The sequence below is a fragment of the Rutidosis leptorrhynchoides genome, chromosome 11, assembly GCF_046630445.1.
Source record: "Rutidosis leptorrhynchoides isolate AG116_Rl617_1_P2 chromosome 11, CSIRO_AGI_Rlap_v1, whole genome shotgun sequence".
Taxonomy (NCBI): Eukaryota; Viridiplantae; Streptophyta; class Magnoliopsida; order Asterales; family Asteraceae; genus Rutidosis; species Rutidosis leptorrhynchoides.
This window is the reverse complement of record NC_092343.1, coordinates 120,556,509-120,573,387: the sequence shown is the minus strand read 5'-3', so window position 1 is coordinate 120,573,387 and position 16,879 is coordinate 120,556,509. Positions and strand designations below refer to the sequence as shown.

Here is a 16,879-nt window from a genome sequence, read left to right as displayed (position 1 = left end):
TAATAGTATTTCGTAGTAAAAAATAATCTATTTCGTACTACACCTCGCACACATCAAGTATTTTTGGCGCCGCTGCCGGAGAACACTCCACGCCGAAGCGAAACGCTATAAAAAAATTAGTTTTTAAGTTATTTTTGTAAAAATATATTTATATAAGTTTTAAATATAAAAATACAAAAACATAAAAAAAAGAAAAAGTATATATATCTATATTTTTTTTAGTTTGTATTTTTTTGAGTTATAAAAACTAATAAGTAATTTTTTTTTAGTTTTAAGTAAAGTCATATAATATTTTATATAAATTAATATCAGAAATAGGTTATTAAAATTATTATTAAAAAAAAAAATCTGAGCCTGCAAAATTTGAACCTGCATTGATCTGAACCTGCTTCTCATGCGACTGCATGAGAATGGAGTATTAAGGCCATGCGACCGCATGGAAAGGTCTGACACGCCTGACCTGATCCTCGTACAGCATTAATTACGGAGTATTATTAATTATTATTATCATTAAACCAAATTAGGGTTTAGTTATTTAATAATTAGTTTTAGTTTTATTTAATTTTGTATATTAAGTGTTAATTAGTTTTATTAATATATAAATTAATACTTTTATAAAATAATAATATAAAAATAATATTTTTATAAAAATAAGTAATTTTATCATTTTTTGTCTCTTTTTATAAATTGTATATTTTAATCTTTTATTTGTATTTTGTATTTTTATCGTTCGTAATTAGTTTTAAACTTAGTATTTTGCCATAGTTATTTTATATTTCTAGATTTTTAGGCTTTGCCATAAAATCCCTGAAGTGCTTTTTCTTTAGATTAAGATTTAGACGCTTTAGAATTGTACGACGTCACTTATCGCTTTAATATTTAATAGATTTTAGTGCCTATTTAAGTTATTACCGTGTTGGATATAGAATTCCTTTAAGCTTTAATACCTTTAGATGCAACTTTTAGTCTTAAGTTTTTAGAATTCTAAGTTTCGACGCTTTATTTTCTTATTTTTGTTTTTCGACGCTTATTTTTTGACCTTTTAATTTTCGACGTTTTTTCGACGTTTTTTCTCTCTTATTTCTCGACGCTCTAGTTTCTAGGACATAGAATTTTCTTTATTTTCTTTAAATTTTGACGAAAAATTATTTTAAGCGGTTAAATTGATAGACATCCAAAATTTTCTGATTCGTAGTAATAGTTGGATTTGTTAGTGGCGAGTTGTGGGCTTCCGATTTAAAGGGTCCTGACTACCTGCTGCATTTATTGGCTATTCGAAACGTGGGCAAAATCAGAAAAGTCTATTAATTTGATAACTTATATAATTTTTTTTATAACTAATAGGATATTCAGTGAATGCACCGAGCAAAACGTTCACCACCTTTCATACGTTCAGCTCCTGTAACTCGATCAAGACATCTAGCCAATATTGTCACCGTTCATTTTTCTTTAGAATCGACATCTAGTCGACCAAGTACTCCAATTCAAATTTCCGATAATCCATATTTTGAACCCGACCTCACAATTGAGAACCCGGAGGATATTCAAGGACAATTCAGAGATCCTGAACCACTAATCATTCCTCCTGAACCACAAATCATTCAACCAGAGATTGTCGAGGAAGAAACCATTAAATCAGAATCCTCTAGTGATTCAGATTCAACCAATTCAATCATAGAAAATCAGGAACCTCTAAGTATGGAAGATCGAATGAGAGCCACACGCACTGGCCAAGGTCATGCCATTACTCAACCGGATATTAATGCGCCAGATTATGAAATCAAAGGACAAATCCTACACATGGTAACTAATCAATGCCAATTTAGTGGTACGCCGAAGGAAGATCCAAACGAACATCTTCGTACCTTTAATTGGATCTGTACTCTATTTAAAATCAGAGAAGTTGAGGATGAACAGATCTATCTCATGTTATTTCCCTGGACTTTAAAGGGAGAAGCCAAAGATTAGTTAGAATCGTTACTTGAAGGGGCGATTGACACATGGGATGTTTTAGTTGAGAAATTTCTTAAAAGATTCTTTCCGGCATCTAAAGCCGTGAGACTTCAAGGAGAAATTGTTACTTTCACACAGAAGCCAAATGAAACTTTATATGAAGCGTGGACAAGATTTGAAAAGTTGTTGAGAGGATGTCCTCAACATGGTTTAAACACTTATCAAATAGTACAAATATTCTACCAAGAATGCAACACTACTACACGAAAAGACATCGACATAGCAGCTGGTGGTTCCATTATGAAGAAAACCGCAACTGAAGCTTACAAAATTGTTGATAACACAACCTCCCACTCACATGAGTGGCATCAAGAAAAAGATATCGTTAGATCATCTAAAGCGGCTAGAGCCAATTCTAGCCATGACTTTGATTCCATTTTCGCAAAGTTAGATGCTTTCGAAAGACGAATGGAAAAGATGACTAAAGATATTCACGCAATACGCATTAGTTGTGAGCAGTGTAGAGGACCACATTTGACAAAAGATTGTCTCAGTATTGAACAAATAATGGAACAAAGAGAGAATGTTTCATACATAAACCAAAGACCTGGAAATAATTATCAGAATAATTATCAATCGCCAAGACCAAACTACAATCAAAATCATAATTATAACCGAAATGTTCCATACAACAACCAACAAGGTCCTACCAATCAACAAGTATCTAATAATACTTACAACCAGTAAAGACCTATTTTTCCAAATAAACCACCACAAACCGATGATAAAAAGCCAAATTTAGAAGATATGATGTCGAAGCTAGTTGAATCTCAAACACATTTTTTCACATCTCAGAAACAAACCAATGAACAAAATGCTCAAACATTTAGAAATCAACAAGCTTCTATCCAAAATCTGGAACAAGAAGTGAGCAACCTAGTAAGGTTGATAGGTGAAAGAAAACCAGGGAGTCTACCCAGCGATACAAATGCTAACCCCCGAAATGAAACAGCTAAAGCCATTACCACAAGAAGTGGTATTACACTCAAACCACCTGAAATACCTGTAATTTTTGATGACTCTATTCCTACTACACATGCACCACAATCTGAGCAAGATAAGGAAACAGAACCGATAGTTGAAAAGGTTAATGAAGATTACACAGTTAAGGCGAAACCTTATGTTAAACCATACCAACCACCACTTCCTTACCCGAGTAAAATGAGAAAAGAAAGATTTGAAGCCGAGCAATCCAAATTCTTGGATATGTTTAAACAAATAAATGTCAATCTTCCTTTCATTGATGTGATTTCAGGAATGAAAAGATATGCTAAATTCCTGAAAGATCTAATCACAAATAGAAAGAAAATGGAAGAACTCTCGACTGTTACTATGAATGCTAATTGTTCTGCAGTACTGTTGAATAAACTACCAGAAAAACTCTCTGATCCAGGAAGTTTCACAATTCCATGTTTTTTGGGTAGTCTTAGTTCAATAGAGGCATTGGCAGACTTAGGTGCTACTATAAATTTAATGCCGTATTCACTATACGCTAAACTAGACCTTGGAGAATTGAAACAAACAAGAATAAGCATACAACTAGCCGATCGATCAGTAAAATATCCTAGAGGGATAATGGAGAACATGCTAGTTAAAGTTGGTACTTTAGTATTTCCAGTAGATTTTGTTATTCTGGACATGGAAGAAGATTCTCGAGTTCCTCTCATATTAGAAAGACCATTCTTAAACACGGCTAAAGCAATAATAGACGTGTTTGGTAAGAAACTGACCCTAAGTATAGAGGACGAGAGTGTTACCTTTTCTGTTGATAGAGCCATGCAACAACAGCAATCTGCAGATGATAAATGTTATTATATTCAAACTATAGATTCACATACATCTTATCTCCTCTGTATATGCAAATCCGATTAACATCTAAGATCAATCAAGGGTGATTAACAAGATCAATCGTCAATCACAAGTTAAGAATTATGATTGTTAACTCCATCTCATCATTTTCTAGTTTCTGATAGTAAGTCCATATCATCATTTCAAACTTCAGTATTTCAATCAGTACATCAAATCAGGTAATTTTTGTTTTAATTCCTTTAATTCCTTCCTAGAACCTCTTAAAAAAAATATCTACATGTTATCGTTAGCCATGTGTGGATACAAAAAAAACAAATAATATCATCAGATCTCTTTTTCCTCTTTCTTCAATGGCTTCTCGATTTGTATTTCAATCAACCAATTTCTCACCTCATTACCTGTATTGATTTGAGCAATTATCTGTACATTTGAGTTCTTCCGGCAAGGCGACAATGAACTTTCCAGAAAAATTTTCCGGCAACCATAAGCAACTTCTCTAAATCCATTTCAAACAGTAATCGATCTCTTCCAATCAATCTTTTTTTTCATCTGCAATCTTTTTTCTAATCAAAACCTTGTCCAATCTATCTCCAATCTAATATGGCGTTTAAAATTCCAACCTCGCCTTTTACTCCGGCCACTGTTGGCCGCCGTCGTCGTCTCCGTCCACTACCTGCGCAATCATCCCGTCAATATAACAATCATAATAATCACAATCCCCCATCGACTTTTCCTAATCCCTCGGCTGATGAGGTTTGGACTTTGGTTGAAAGAAGGCGAAAAGGCAACACAAAACTCACTAATAATCACTCGTTTGCAAGAAACCTGATCCACCATTTTGGTAATCCAAACACACATCATCCAGTTTACAAACAGAAATGGGTGCCATCTTCATCGGCTAACCCTAACCCTAACCGCACAGAAAATACTACAAACCCTAATACCACAAACCCTAAACAAGCAACCAAACCTACAAATCCTAAAAGTGCAGCCACCTTTCCTAACAACATTCCACTAAACCAACAATCTAGTTGATGTGGTAGCTTGGGGGTACGTGATAGTACTATATTTTACTACGAAAAGTGATACAAACTACACAAGTTTTAATTATTTATTTACAAAATGGATATACCTAAATCTTGCTACAACACTATAGGCAGTGTACCTAATCGTAGAGTAGTATAGTTTTTAGTAAGTTCGGTTCGTTCCACAGGGAGAGGGCTTATTGCACCCTATATTTTTAAACAACTATATTTGTACAAAATATATAAATATATATATATATAATAATATATAAAAAGGGGGTTTACCGTTTAATGACCGGTTTGTCGATTTATATTTTAAGTTACAATTAAAACCTAATGCAAAATATAAATGACGATAATTAAAGTAGCGAAAAATAAATGACAATAAATAAATGACGTTAAATAAAATAGCGAGTAAATAAAAGTACGATGAAAAATACAATAAAACAATTATGCTTATTTAAACTTCCGTAATCATGATGTTTGACGTGTTGATTTTGGTTTTATGCCCATGGGTTAATTGTCCTTTGTCCTGGATTATTTAATATGCCCGTCTGGTTTTTGTCCATAACAGTCCATCAGTCATAAATATAAAATGCGAGTGTCCTCGTCAAATTATCCTTATACCCGAAGTCAAATATTCCAACTAATTGGGGACTTAAACTGTAACAAGGTCTTAATACTTTGTTTAATAATTACACCAGGATATCGACTGCGTGTAACCCAAGGTTTTAATACTTTGTTAACAATTACGCCAAGTGTCCTTGTACATAATTTCACCCCTGTTTTAATAAGTCCATAGACTATTAATCCATTCCCGTGTCCGGTTAAATGAACGATTATTCGTACATATAAATACCCCGCCCATCGTGTCCGATCGAGTGTATATGGTTATTTATAGGGACGTCCAATTGTAAATCTTTATATTAAAATTAAAAAACTATCATTTAGTTAAACAAATATAAAGCCCATTAATAGGCCATAGTCTAATTTCCACAAGTGTCGTTCTTTTGTCCAAACCTCAATTATAGTACAAAGCCCAATTACCCAATTTTAGTATTTTAGCCCAACATCATGATTACTTTGTCTTAAATAAGCATAATAATAACTTAAGTACGAGACATTAATTTAAAAAGGAGAACATAGCTTACATTGATTATTTATCGCGTAGTGGTACACGGACAAAATTTCGACTTCAAAAACCCGTAAAATAACCTTTACATAACCCGAACTAATCTAATCTAAAACTACCCTATACTATATATATTATATATATATTTATTTATTTATTTATTACAGAGTATTATTATTATTATTTATTATTTTTATCGAACGAATGCATGGCCTTTTATAGGCGTTTTGATTTCTGACAACTCCGCGAGTCGTGGAGTTTTTGGCCTTCAAACTCCGCGAGTCGTGGAGTTTGATTTTTCAGCTCACAATTTTTTGGATCTTAGCTTGTCGACGTAATTAAATAATAATATAATATATAAATAATTTTAAGAATTATTTAAATATTATATTTTATTTATGTGCATAGTTGACTTGTAATTTTTGCACCGTTGTGTCGTGCGTTGAGAGTAGACTCATGTCCCGGTTCCGGATTTTCGAACGTCCTTTTGTATAATTTAATATTTTGTACTTTGCATTCCGCAACTTGTACTTTTGTCATTTTTAGACGTTTCTTATCAATAAATTGAACCACTTGGATTGTATCTTGTACATTTGAGCTTTTTGGTCATTTGCGTCTTCAAATCGTCGTTTTCGCCTTTTGTCTTCGCACTTATTTAATATAAACGATTACAACTTAAAATAGGACAATTACAACTAAATAATTTACATATTGGGAGGATATTGCTACTAAATATATGTTCATTTGGAGCACTATCAAATATCCCCACACTTGAACGTTGCTTGTCCTCAAGCAATACATAACTTGAAATAATATAATACATCACACGAATCACTTCTTTATTCTTCACACTTTATACATTAGTGATTTTGAGATGATGGTATGAACAATGGTAGTAACGATGGTTAAAGGTGGGTGTGTCATCCACAGTTGCCTCGGGTTTAGGTCAACGACACTTGCAATCAAATAGCCGATTTACTTTCGGTTTCCAAAGCAAAGTGCACATTTGAAAGGCGGTTTACAGTCCCACATGACTATGAAAATGTAGATCCTTAAGGAAATTGGATCTTTATGAAAACATTTGATCTTTTTGAAAATTTAATCTAGCTTTTAGATAAGTTTTCCGGAATAACCCTTCACCGTTTTTGCAAAATATTTTTGTGGGTTTTGTGGGTTTCAGATTTGAAAATTTTAGCTCAAAACTTATGGTTTTGTGTCACCCACTTGCTATCCTTATATTAGGAAAGCAACACATCCAGTTTACTTGTCCCGTATATTACCTTTCGGCAAACTACCGTCCGGTTGTAAAGGAAAGCGATGAACAAGCAACTGTTAAGGCAATGTCCCGTGACATGCTTTTGATTATGGTCTATAAACGTGTCGGATGCTAGTACTATCCTTTGTAGGAGCAATAGTAAAGCTCACCCTTATAATTTTTCGGTCTGGCACAAGGTCCTGTCTTCGACCATGCTATGCAACCACCGTTCTTACGATTGACACCCGATTTGGTTCAAGTGACCTAATGAATTCTAATGAATTCTCAGGATTTTACATTCAATGGTAATGAACGTATTGAAAATAGGTTTTCAGAAAACAAATCGGTTTTAATTTGATCAAAATATTTTCTCGTTCAAGCTCGAGTTTAGATATCATTGAATTCCATGAGTTTGTAATTCTCAATCTTTAAAATCAATCTCAAGGATTGAGTAATATCAGGCTTAAATGCCGATTTTTAATCTTTAAGGAGATTATCCTTTCTGGGGATCTGATTCATTAGTCTTATCAAGATAATTTTCACGGCGCCCTCCCCATTTTACGAGACAGATCCTCTCATGATTAGGATAAATCTGACCACTTGGCGACCCTGTTTTATGCTGAGGTCCGTGGATTTCCTGCTGATTTTAGAGATGACTTTTCTAGATTTTTCGTCAACCTACAGCTGGTCTGGACGACAACTTCTTGACCTAAATCAAGAAGCGCGTGTCTTTTTCGGAAGACTTTACTTCCTTTTAATGATGGAATTGATTCATCGTGTAGATCCATCTTTCATTACAGTAAATCGGGTAAAACAGTTAATTTAGTCCAAAACAAAAGCACCTGCAATAAACTTTACAGAAACATGTGATAGATAATTTTTTATTGAATAACTTGGTATATTCTCCCCACACTTGGCTTTTTTCATGCGTCTTTTTATATCCTAATAAATAAATTCAAGCGTTTTAGTTGTTTCTCAATTTATGTCCTTTCCGAGGTAACGATAATTTCGGTATTAACACCTAATTTTCATCGTTCATAAATATGTATAAACATGATTTTGAATTCATTTATTTGAATTTTTTTTTAAAATTTTCACAAAATTTGGCAAATAAACTAAGTGCAAACCTGAGAGAATTTATAACCCTTCCCCACACTTAAGATCATGCAATGCCCTCATTTTCATGAAATCAGACTATAATTATAAATTCATGAGGGTGATTAGTGTAGAAAAGTGATTGAAAATACCCAGTTTGTAATTACAAAGCTCGTCGATTGATAGATGGCGCGCCTCATCGTTCATTCCTTCTTGTTTTATCACACATGTTTTTCTTCAAAAACAGTTGCTTTTCTGAACTGTTTGATAATTTTTGAAAATGCGTCTTTTACCCTAACTTATTATGCATGTTTATTAACGAGTTATGCACTAACCCGAACCCCTAATTTATCGTTAAGTGGGGTTAGACTTCCCCACACTTAGCTGACGACATGTGAAGTCGGTAGAATAAGTTCCACGAATTAGAATAGTGAGCCAGTTATTTACATCTCGGGTGGTGTATAATATATCAATGGGTTTAAAGTTTAGACTCGCCCTATTGTCACTACTTAATTCTTTTTTAAGTGTAGCTTTCAGTAAATGGATACGTCTCTTTTCCGGTTCTTGGTCAAATGGATCGTTATACACCGACATACATACTATAGGGTGGACAATTCCTAACATTTCCTTCCGTTTATTCTCGGGATCAAAGTTTTCACCTCTATTACCCATTTGGGTGAAACCCGAGGTGTCATTATCTATTAAAGCTCGTAGTTCATCTTCGGTAGATGACTCGTCTATTGAGAATATTGGGTTGGAAGGTTGTTGAATAGTGAATTTCGGGATCGAAGTAAATTCTTCTTCATTAACGGTCCTTATCAGTCCCTCCATTTTGGTCTCGGGGGTAAAATTTTCAACGTTATCGTTTTCCCAAGAGTACCAATTTGTCACCCTTACTTCTTCTTCTTCTTCTTCATCCATTGATGGATCGTTGATTTCGTCGGTAGAGGCTAATGTGTCGATATGTTGTGAAATTGGTAAAGCTGAATAAAAAGTATCATCGGGATAGTTGGTGATTTCGGAGCTCTCGAATTCATCAAAATTCGATGATATGAGATTTTATTGCACAATACTCCTCAGATTAACAGGTATGTAGTCTGATAGAGTTTCAGCTTGCCGGTTTACAAACTCTCTCATTTGTTCATTTTGAGCATTGAGTTCTTCGAGTTTGATTTTCATATTGTCTAATAAATTTTCAGACACGTAATTTTCCTCGTCTACTGGTTGTTGAGTTTGGATATATTCTTGGAAATAATCCCAATTTGAATTGTATTCTTCGTAATCATTCCATTCAGGTTCCATGGGTGCGTAATTTTCCATAGGAACGTAATAGTAACATTCCCATGTTGAGTGATAATCTCCACAAATTTCACAACCAGTTATTGTTTCGTCATTCGTGATCCAAGATTGACCGAACGAATTGTCATCAACACCCGTTTGAGAGTATTGATTAAATTGATTTTGGATATCAAAAAGAGTTTCCATAGCCTTGTTTTCAAAATTTTCCATTTTATTGCGATGGCCAAATTTTAGCTACAATGTGGTGCATTTACTAATTATCCTATTAGTTATAAAAATAGAAAAACTTATATAAGTTGTCCAATTAATAGACTTTTCTACTTTTGCCCACGTTTCGAATAGCCAAAAGATGCAGCAGGGAGCCAGAACCCTTTAAATCGGAAGCTCACAACTCAGCCACTAACAAATCCAACTATTACTACGAAGCAGAAAATTGTCAACGTCCATTAATTTAACCACTTAAATAATTTTTCTTTCCGTTTGAGATATTAGATAAGAAATAGAGAAAATTTCTATGTCCTAAAAAAAACTAAAGCGTCGAGAAATAAGAAAGAAAAAGAAGTGCGTCGAAAAATATCGAAAAATAAAAGTGTCGAAAAATAATAGGCGTCGAAAAATAAAAATAAGAAAGTAGCGCTTCGAAACTTAAAAAGGAATTAAAAACTAAGAATTAAAAGTTGCGTCTAAAAATATTAAAGCTTAAAAGAAAAACTATATCCCAAATGGTAATAACTTAAAAAGGTACTAAAATATAAAAACGGCGTCGCAAAATTCTAAAGCACCTAAATCTTAGTCTAAAGAAAAAGCTCTTAAGGGATTTTATGACAAAGCCTAAAAATCTAGAAATAAAAATAACTACGGCAAAAACTATGACTTAAAACTAAGTACGAGCGATAAAATACAAATATTACGCTAAAACAAATAAAAAGATACAAAATATAAAAATAATCTTAAAGTTGTAAAAAGTACAATTTTTATAAAAATATTATTTTTATATTTTTATTTTATAAAAGTATTAATTTATATATAAATAAAACTAATTAAAATTTAAAATACAATTTAATTAAAAATTAAAACTAATTATATTAAACTAATAAAGTAATTAGGGTTTAAAAATAATAATAAATAATATTACTCCGTAATTAAAGCAAAAATAGGGTTTCTGTCAGCGCGTCAGAGCAGCTCCGCGAGTTGCGGCATTTTAAGCCTGCAAACTCCGCGAGTCGTGGAGTTTGCATTTTTGGTTTTTTTTTTTTACTTAAGTTTTATATTGTTTTTCTAAAAATATATATATTTATACAAAAATAAATTAAAAATATAGAGTTTCACCGACTTCCCCGGCAGCGGCGCCAAAAACTTGATGTGGTAGCGTGGGGGTACGTGATAGTACTATATTTTACTACGAAAAGTGATACAAACTACACAAGTTTTAATTATTTATTTACAAAATGGATATACCTAAACCTTGCTACAACACTATAGGCAGTGTACCTAATCGTAGAGTAGTATAGTTTTTAGTAAGTCCGGTTCGTTCCACAGGAAGCGGGCTTATTGCACACTATATTTTTAAACAACTATATTTGTACAATATATATATATATATATATATATATATATATATATATATATATATATATATATATATATATATATATATATATATATATATAATAATATATAAAAAGGGGGTTTACTGTTTAATGACCGGTTTGTCGATTTATATTTTAAGTTACAATTAAAACCTAATGCAAAATATAAATGACGATAATTAAAGTAGCGAAAAATAAATGACAATAAATAAATGACGTTAAATAAAATAGCGAGTAAATAAAAGTACGATGAAAAATACAATAAAACAATTATGCTTATTTAAACTTCCGTAATCATGATGTTTGACGTGTTGATTTTGGTTTTATGCCCATGGGTTAATTGTCCTTTGTCCTGGATTATTTAATATGCCCGTCTGGTTTTTGTCCATAACAGTCCATCAGTCATAAATATAAAATGCGAGTGTCCTCGTCAAATTATCCTTATACCTGAAGTCAAATATTCCAACTAATTGGGGACTTAAACTGTAACAAGGTCTTAATACTTTGTTTAATAATTACACCAGGATATCGACTGCGTGTAACCCAAGGTTTTAATACTTTGTTAACAATTACGCCAAGTGTCCTTGTACATAATTTCACCCCTGTTTTAATAAGTCCATAGACTATTAATCCATTCCCGTGTCCGGTTAAATGAACGATTATTCGTACATATAAATACCCCGCCCATCGTGTCCGATCGAGTGTATATGGTTATTTATAGGGACGTCCAATTGTAAATCTTTATATTAAAATTAACAAACTATCATTTAGTTAAACAAATATAAAGCCCATTAATAGCCCATAGTCTAATTTCCACAAGTGTCGTTCTTTTGTCCAAACCCCAATTATAGTACAAAGCCCAATTACCCAATTTTAGTATTTTAGCCCAACATCATGATTACTTTGTATTAAATAAGCATAATAATAACTTAAGTACGAGACATTAATTTTAAAAGGAGAACATAGCTTACATTGATTATTTATCGCGTAGTGGTACACGGACAGAATTTCGACTTCAAAAACCCGTAAAATAACCTTTACATAACCCGAACTAATCTAATATAAAACTACCCTATACTATATATATTATATATATATATATATTTATTTATTTATTACAGAGTATTATTATTATTATTTATTATTTTTATCGAACGAATGCATGGCCTTTTATAGGCGTTTTGATTTCTGACAGCTCCGCGAGTCGTGGAGTTTTTGGCCTTCAAACTCCGCGAGTCGTGGAGTTTGATTTTTCAGCTCACAATTTTTTGGATCTTAGCTTGTCGAAGTAATTAAATAATAATATAATATATAAATAATTTTAAGAATTATTTAAATATTATATTTTATTTATGTGCATAGTTGACTTGTAATTTTTGCACCGTTGCGTCGCGCGTTGAGAGTAGACTCATGTCCCGGTTCCGGATTTTCCAACGTCCTTTCGTATAATTTAATATCTTGTACTTTGCGTTCCGTAACTTGTACTTTTGTCATTTTTAGACGTTTCTTATCAATAAATTGAACCACTTGGATTGTATCTTGTACATTTGAGCTTTTTGGTCATTTGCGTCTTCAAATCATCGTTTTCGCCTTTTGTCTTCGCACTTATTTAATATAAACGATTACAACTTAAAATAGGACAATTACAACTAAATAATTTACATATTGGGAGGATATTGCTACTAAATATATGTTCATTTGGAGCACTATCACTAGTTCTCGTGATCACGAACCTTTCACCCCAAAACCTATCCCGGTATCAACGTCTATCACATCGGTTATGGTTTTCGGATTCCCAGATTCATGGAGCAAGATTGATCTTCGTTGCTTCATTAGCAGGTATGGGAATGTACACGACATCTTCATACCCTTCATGAAAAGATTAAGAAATGGTAATAAATTCGCTTTTGTTAAATTCATGGATGTTACCGACCTTAATTTCTTGCTTAAACGTCTAAACTCCATATATCTTGGTAATGGGTGGCTAAAGGCTTATAGGGCCCTTGATCGAAAAGCTTCTGCCTCAAATGATAAACCTATATAACCCCCTTATACAAAACCCGTTTCATCATCTTTACCTAATCATCATACCATTCCGAATAAGCGGTTCACTGATGGACGTCCGTTTAACATGGTGGTTGGGAATATGGACGGATACAATAGTGATATTACGAAAGAATTAACGAGCATCGGGTGGTTTAATCATTGGGACTGCAATGGTAAATTTAGAGAAATCTCTGTTGTGGGTAGACGTAATGACACTGAAATCCTGAATAAAGCTATTATTGGTACCATCCTTAAACTTGAATATCTTGAACATATCTTATTTCTGTGCGAAATGGAGAATCTGGATAATGTGCAGGTAAAGTACCTTGGTGGGATGGAAGTTATGTTCATCTTTAAGTCCGAGGAGCAAGCTTCATCCATTCTTAATGCGAAACACCATTGTATCCACAAATGGATGTCCAACATTCGCAAATGGGATGAACACCACTCATACTAAGGTCGAATTACATGGTTAAACATCACGGGTATTCCTGTCCCGTTTTGGAATGAAAACACATTTACTGCCATCGCAAAATGGTGGGGCGAACCAATTGACTTCTCAAATTGCTCTCTAAAAGGTAACCAAAATCTCGTTGTAGCAAAAGTATTAGTTAAGTTACGTGATGCACACTTGGTACATGACATTGTGCGTGTTAAATCCGATAGTTCCATCTCTTTTACTTATGTAATGGAAGAAACCAATGGGATTTTCGAAGTTAATGTTAACCCGGATCACGTGGAAAGTGATGGAAGTGATGGGATATTGGAGTCTGAGTTACGGGTAATGTCGAATATGCAAATATAGATGATGAAACAAAATCAGATTTCTCCGATGACTTCTTTGATCATAACCCGAATCTAAAGTCTAATGAGGTTGAACCGGGTGACAACAATTCAAAATGTTGGGTGGCTGAAAGCTCATTTGTTGGTCCTAATAAAGAACAGGTGAATGGTACATCCTCTGTTAACAATATCGATAATCATGTAAAGGATTCTGTTAATGAACATTTAAATGAGGTCGACCAAAAAATGAGTGATATTGGATTAGCCCAAATGTCTGCTGAAGGGCTGGCCCAGAAGGCTTGCGACAATGTTACAGGTTCGGGAAATGTTACTGTTAATGATAATTTTGTGTCGGAACAAATAATATTCGATGATGTTGTGGCCCAGACGTCTTCTACCCATAATGTTCCAAAAGGTGGTGAGAATAATGCAAATGTCCAGCCCAACAATTCTTACGCGCCAGAACTTCAAGACGGGCCTCCTCCCATTCCTACGTTCACACCCGACTCACCATATGTGCCGTACGTTGAAAAAAGGACACTTCTATCCCTAATCCTACAGGTGATAATGATAACATTCAGGGTAATGTTGTGGGACATGTGGATGTTGACTGCCCCCCGGGTTTTCAACCAACCCCACGACATACGCACGAATTATATAAGTGGCTCCCGGCACAACGAATTAAAGAAAGTGACAACGAGCTCATTGACACCAAGAATAATAAAGATGTCGACACCAACACTCCAACTGATATTAATTGTGTTCCAGCCCAGGCTGAGCCGAATGTTTCTGTCAAGGGTCCTGTCAATCAAAATCTAGCAAAGGACTGTAAGGGGTGTTCCAATAGGACCGGTTCAAACAATTATGAGAAGGAATGTAAGGTTTCAAGGATAAGAGCTTCAAACAATCCTACTTCTAGCAACGAACAATTGCTTTTGAATTGTAGCATGGGCTTAAAAGAATTTGGCCACGATATTGGGCTTGAGTGGATCGGGGCTCCGTCAGGGAAGTAACTTTACCCTTCTTTCGTTTTCTCTTTATATATGTGTTTAAAATGACGATAATATCGTTAAACGTACGTGGGCTTGGGAAAGTTGAAAAAGAAAATTTTAATTGGATTAAAAAATTAATTCATTTTCATAATCCGGACATTTTTGCAATTCAAGAATCCAAAATAAAATGAGTTACTGATTTTATGATTGAGTTGTTATGGGGAAATAAAATTTTTGAATATATCTTTAAACCATCAGTGGGATTATCGGGCGGGTCAATTTTAATTTGGAACCCTACTAGATTTTGTGTGTCCGGGGTGGTTGAAAGGGAATTTTTCTTGGGAATACGTGGTCGATGGGTGGGCAAAATGGCGGACTCTATTATATTAAACGTTTATGGGCCAAATAATGATCAGTTGAAACATAAATTTGGGGATAGTCTTGACAATATTATGCAGGTGGATATTGATGATTGGGTTATTTGTGGCGATTTTAATGAAGTAAGGCGAAGAGCGGAAAGGAAAAATTGCGAATTTATCGAAAGTAGAGCAAAGATGTTCAACGATTTCATTGACAAGGCTAATCTTATTGAAATTCCATTAGGGGGAATGAAGTTTACTAGGATTAGTGACGACGGTTTGAAATATAGTAAACTTGACAGGTTCTTAGTCTCGAAAGCGTGTTATGCATCATGGGATGGAATTTCTGCATGTACTCTCGATAGGGATTACTCTGATCATTGCCCCATCGTTTTGAAGGATGTGAATAACGACTTCGGGCCGAAACCTATTAGGATTTTCAACAATTGGTTCGAAGATGAAAAAGTGATGATTTGATAAAAGATGCATGGAAAGTTACCATTCATAATCCAAGGGCCGATTGTATATTTCGTGATAAACTGATAATGCTAAAAACGAACATATATTTCATAGCATTATCCCTCAAGAAAGACAAGCTTTTAGTTGTAACTATTCTATTTACAAGTGATATTCGTTTAAATAATAAAAGGTGAAGACAAAAGACAGATTCGATGAATTGAAGACGCAAACGACCAAAAAGCTCAAAAGTACAAAATACAATCAAAGAGGTTCCAATTATTGATAAGAAACGTCTCGAAATTACAAGAGTACAAGATTCAAAACGCAAAGTACAAAATATTAAATTGTACGCAAGGACGTTCGAAAATCCGGAACCGGGACCAGAGTCAACTCTCAACGCTCGACGCAACGGACTAAAAATTACAAGTCAACTATGCACATAAATATAATATAATATTTAAATAATTCTTATAATTATTTATATATTATATTTATTTAATTAAAACGTCGACAAACAAGAAAACAAGAACTTTGAGCTGTCACCGACGGCCATGCAATCGCATGGCCTGGAGGAAGAAATCCCATGCGATCGCATGGCCAACTTTTTCAGATCACAAGGCCTATAAATTCGCGTGTTGGTTCAGTGTATCATATATATCCTATCTCTCTATCTTACAAACGTAATATATATATATATATATATATATATATATATATTATAATTTTAATTTTAATTTTAATTTTAATTCTAATAATAAGGGTATGTTAGTGAATGTTGTAAGGGTGTAAGTCGAAATTCTGTCCGTGTAATGCTACGCTATTTTTAATCATTGTAAGTTATGTTCAACCTTTTTAATTTAATGTCTCGTAGCTAAATTATTATTATGCTTATTTAATCCGAAGTAATCATGATGTTGGGCTAAAAATATTAAAATTGGGTAATTGGGCTTTGTACCATAATTGGGGTTTGGACAAAAGAACGACACTTGTGGAAATTAGACTATGGGCTATTAATGGGCTTTA

At 33.7% G+C, this 16,879-nt stretch overlaps 1 protein-coding gene and 1 non-coding gene across 2 annotated transcripts; one reads left to right on the top strand and one right to left on the bottom strand.

Moving 5' to 3' along the window:
- Positions 1–2,058: 2,058 nt before the first annotated feature.
- On the bottom strand, positions 2,059–2,165 carry LOC139878888 (small nucleolar RNA R71). Its single transcript, XR_011769749.1, has one exon. It is a non-coding gene; the product is annotated as a small nucleolar RNA R71 (small nucleolar RNA).
- Positions 2,166–15,406: 13,241 nt separating this feature from the next.
- Positions 15,407–15,874, top strand: LOC139874906 (uncharacterized). Its single transcript, XM_071862296.1, has one exon. It carries the CDS (start codon positions 15,407–15,409, stop codon positions 15,872–15,874), a length of 468 nt encoding a protein of 155 aa, XP_071718397.1.
- Positions 15,875–16,879: the final 1,005 nt, after the last annotated feature.

Excerpts from the sequence above, each read along its gene's own strand:
- LOC139874906 (XM_071862296.1), top strand. The coding sequence starts at position 15,407 with ATGGCGGACTCTATTATATTAAACGTTTATGGGCCAAATAATGATCAG.